The sequence below is a fragment of the Blennius ocellaris genome (assembly GCF_963422515.1).
Source record: "Blennius ocellaris genome assembly, chromosome: 7".
In the NCBI taxonomy this organism is placed as follows: domain Eukaryota; kingdom Metazoa; phylum Chordata; class Actinopteri; order Blenniiformes; family Blenniidae; genus Blennius; species Blennius ocellaris.
In genome coordinates, this window is record NC_137656.1 from 8,610,786 (window position 1) to 8,614,964 (window position 4,179).

The following is a 4,179-nucleotide window of genomic DNA, read 5'->3' on the forward strand; positions in this document are numbered from 1 at the left end:
ATAATATTGAAGTTATTCAATACAAAAGTTAAAGTATATAAAAAGACTATCATCTATCTACGAATCATCGGTTTGCGATTGTTATAAATCTCTTTGTAATTGTTTTAAATCTATTTTTGTTCGATTTGAACTCCTCTGTTGCGTTCACCAGTTCCTTGGTATTTTGAATGCCTTTAATATCTTCCACTATATCTAAATGTATTGCATATCGGTCCACGTTATGTTTCCCACGACCTTTTGGGACCTTTTTCCTTTTCCTATTTTAGTGGCCATCTACAGCAAAGTGTTTCATGAGGTACCTTTACTTTAGGCCTGCAGCCAAGCTTCCTCATTGGCATCACGCAGGGACAATTTCAAAAATCTTCAAAAAGTTTTTCTTCCTATATAGAAAACGTACATACTCAGGTGTCACCCAAACTACTTCACATGCTATCAAATCTTTTACCAAGTCTTTAAAATTTGGTAAAACAACAATCTACAGCTAGTGAGTTAATCAATTTATTTGCATTGTTGTTTTATCTCATTGCTATTCAGTAAGAGTGGGCCTGACAGTGGGCAAAGCCACAACTGATTACATCCTCGTCAAACGTCCAATGTCATGGAACAAAGCCCGGGAGCTCTGTCAGCGGCACTACGTGGATCTGGCTGTCCTGAGCACAGAGAAGCAGTACTTCGCCCTTCGCAACGCCACCGCTTCAAACACGGCGAGCTTTTGGCTGGGTTTGCGGCGCCAGGGTCTCGGCAGCAGCTGGAAGTGGGTGAACGGCGAAGGACTTGGCTACGAGCAGTGGTACAACTACAACCCTGGGGGTGACTGTGTGAGCCTGGAGGCCATGTTGAAGGACGACAAGAAGCTGCTGCCTCGTCTGTGCGACGAGCCACACATGCCCATCTGCCAAGGTAAGGAGAGCTGCATCATCGATGCCTCGAAGTTAGAAACCCTGGAATATTCACTTTCGCCATGACCCAGATCCTATGTTTTGGAAGTCCTAAATAACATAAACATGGTAGAAAACTGGATTGTGCAACGCTTCGACCAACAAAACAGACACTCCCACTTCTGTTTTGTTAGGCTTTAGATCAACAGGGCTGCCAACTTTTGACTTGAGCTTAGAGATATTTCTATGATGGGGAGCTGGAGCGTTCCCAGAACGCTTGTTGTTCAAACAGAAAATGGCGTGTCAGTAGAATTTACCAGGAAGAAAACAAGAGAGAGACGATTGGTCGCAAGGAGAGAAACAAAAATCCAAAACAGAGAACTTGTTGGGAGAAACAGAACGGTGCTTCCCAGCATGCTTTCTTCTGTGTAATTTTTGAGAAACAGCCATGGCAAATGTTTGAAATGCAAGAAATGCGTCTTTATTTTTACTAAAACAATTTTTTTTTAAATGAAGGGTTTCATATAAAATTGACACATTAAATGCAACAACGTTAAAGATAGAAGGCTGTGATGTAAAACCATCAAAACCAAGAGGAGCAACATAAGAAACGACCAGCATTCTCCAAGTAAAACCTTACAAATAGCTCATAAGTCGTCATCCTATTTGTTTCCTAACACTAAATGAGCGATCATCAGAAAAAAAAGCATGTGTGGCGTGACTCCGTGCGACGCCTCAATATTTCACGTTCCTTCTGTAAGTCGAGTGTTGTCAGAAAGACCTGCTCACCTTGAAATGTAAAGTCAAGCTGTCAAAAAGATTTGTATGATTGGATTGTCATGTAGGGATGAAGCATGAAAACAGATTAAAAAATGTTGTCTACCAAGTAATTAGAGTCAAGTCATATTTTAAATTCTTGGTTCGATAACTTTGGGTGTGTTTTTATACCTGGCAGATGTGAACTGTGTGGCTGTGATTTGTTTGAACTGGCTTTGGCTGCGCCGTAGCAACAAAACTGTCGTTAAACCATCAATTTAAAACTCGTCAAACGGCAGGTCTTACTTCAATGCTAAGAACTGTGATGTGGCCTCAATCTAAGTTATAAGGGATACATAGTGGTTGAATTTTGTGATTAGTCTACATTCAGTATGTCAACGTGAAAAATGTAAGCAAAATGAACTGCTTTGCGATTGATCAGGGAAACTGTAAGAGAAATATCTTAATTCTGTCTGTGAGAAGTAAAAAACATTTGTCTGTTTGCTCATGCAAAATGAAATTTGGTTCATAGACATTTTTAAAAAGAATGATATTTAATCAGGATTCACAAGTTCTACTTCAAACACAGTGGACAGGAACTCAAGCTCGTGTATTATTTGCTGGTCATATAGTCAATACGGAATATGGAATTATTTTTATTTTTAAATGAACTATATTTAAACCAATCTCCCCATCCATCTTCCTGGGATCTACCTAAATCTCTCTCACTCAAGGACTTTCTGAAAAACTAAATCGTTAAAAACAGTTTCCTGATGTGTCGGCCTTATCTCTGTGAGCTCTTGGTTCTGATCTCCAAAACACTGATGTCACTTCTCTGACTTGTTTATCTGGCAGGTCCCGTTTCCCCACAGTCTGTGACTGTAAACTCAGTGGGTGCGTCTCATTTGCACCTCAGCTGGAAGGTTTCCACCTTCATGCGGGCGACGCCACACAGCTACAACCTGACGATTTGCACCAACACATGTGAAACACGAGGTTACCTCTACACCGGCGACTCTGCTGTTGTCAACATCGGCATCTCCAACCTGACATCAGATACAGTTTACTTTGTGACGATTGCCGCTTTTGTTTTTCGGCCTGACACCCGCACCGGTGAAGAAGTCCTTCTTCAAGATGAACCCACAACTTTCCAAGTGAAAACAGGTGGGAATTGTGCCTTTTGGCAAGTTTATATACACATGCACCGAGACACATACTATTAGATCAGACAAACCTTTATAAGTCCCACAAGTGAGAAATTTCAGATATGCGTCCATATTTTATACTGCTTTAGCACAGGTAGTGCATGAAGTGTGTTAACATGCATGGAAATATATTGCACTTTCAGATCGTCGGAGTTTTGCAGGTCTCTTAATGACAATAACACCATGATTGACGCCAAGCACAACCATGGTTAATTCAAACAAGGGGTTTGGATACTTCAGACCCTGCTCACATAAGAACGATGCTACCGTGTGCATTTGCTTTGTGTTTTCTAAATGGAGGAAGAGCCGAGGCCAAAGTGCAGAGCTGGATGTGTTTCTGGAGAAGGTTATCAAATATACCTGAACGTGACAACAAAGAAATCTGAATTTAGCATATTAAAAAAAAAAAAAAAAAAAAAGGAAATCCAGGGCATGATCTTTCAAGAAGTTAAAATTTGAACTGACGCCTATTCACAGGCAGATGCATGGGAGACAGGCAATCACACGCAAATGGACAATTAAGCTCAAACCTGTTTTGGGACTTTTTGAAGAAACCAGAGTTTTTGGAGAAAACACACACACACACATACACAAGGAGATAATTCCCATCCACATCAATGACTATGTCCGATCGGCTGGTAAATAACGACACAGATAAAAACTGATGATTACAATTTTAGAAATGTTAAACTCTTTGTGTGTTTCTGTGTTTCTGTGTTTTTCCCCGATAAGGTCGCCCTCATGAGCCAAACAAAATCCTCGGCCTCTTCTTACAACTGCTCAAGCTCGTCTCTGTGGTCCCTCCTGTGTTGGTTCTCTATAAGATATTCAAAAGAGGCAAGTTGATTTCTTGAGCTATAATGACAAAAACAACACATACATTGTGAAATTCTGCTAAGATAACAAAACTTTTCCAGATGCCGACGACTGCCAGGAGCCATATGAGGACGACTTTCCAGTGCTCATAAATGAAGAATGAACGAAGCTTTATTTCAAACATACAAAGGTAAAGAAAAAGAAAGAAAAGAAAAGAGAAACATTTAAATTTAAATTGGTAAAGCAAAAAAAAAAAAATGAAAGAAAAGAATGAAACAGCACATCCCCCTTGATCCAAGAAGAGGATCTGTGAATCTTTTATAGCTCAAACAATCAGACAAAAAGATGGAAACACGACAATGTCCTGATCTGTATTATCCCTGATTTGCCTTTGTGACCGGAAAGCAGTATGTAATAATTGTAAATAATAATGTTGTTTTTTTTTAAACCTATTTTAAGATGTCATGACTTGTTTGTAAACGTAAACAATATCTACCTTGCACTTGGTGATTATATTCCAGATA

The 4,179-nt window shown here is 39.7% G+C and overlaps 1 protein-coding gene across 1 annotated transcript; it reads left to right on the plus strand.

Moving 5' to 3' along the window:
• Positions 1-549: 549 nt before the first annotated feature.
• On the plus strand, positions 550-3,818 carry LOC308132784 (uncharacterized protein; the record flags this gene model as incomplete). The annotated part of the gene is made up of 4 exons (XM_080499968.1): positions 550-900; positions 2,490-2,798; positions 3,572-3,676; positions 3,757-3,818. The coding sequence occupies exons 1-4, from the start codon at positions 594-596 to the stop codon at positions 3,816-3,818; spliced, it is 783 nt and encodes a 260-aa protein (XP_080356094.1). The 5' UTR covers positions 550-593.
• Positions 3,819-4,179: the final 361 nt, after the last annotated feature.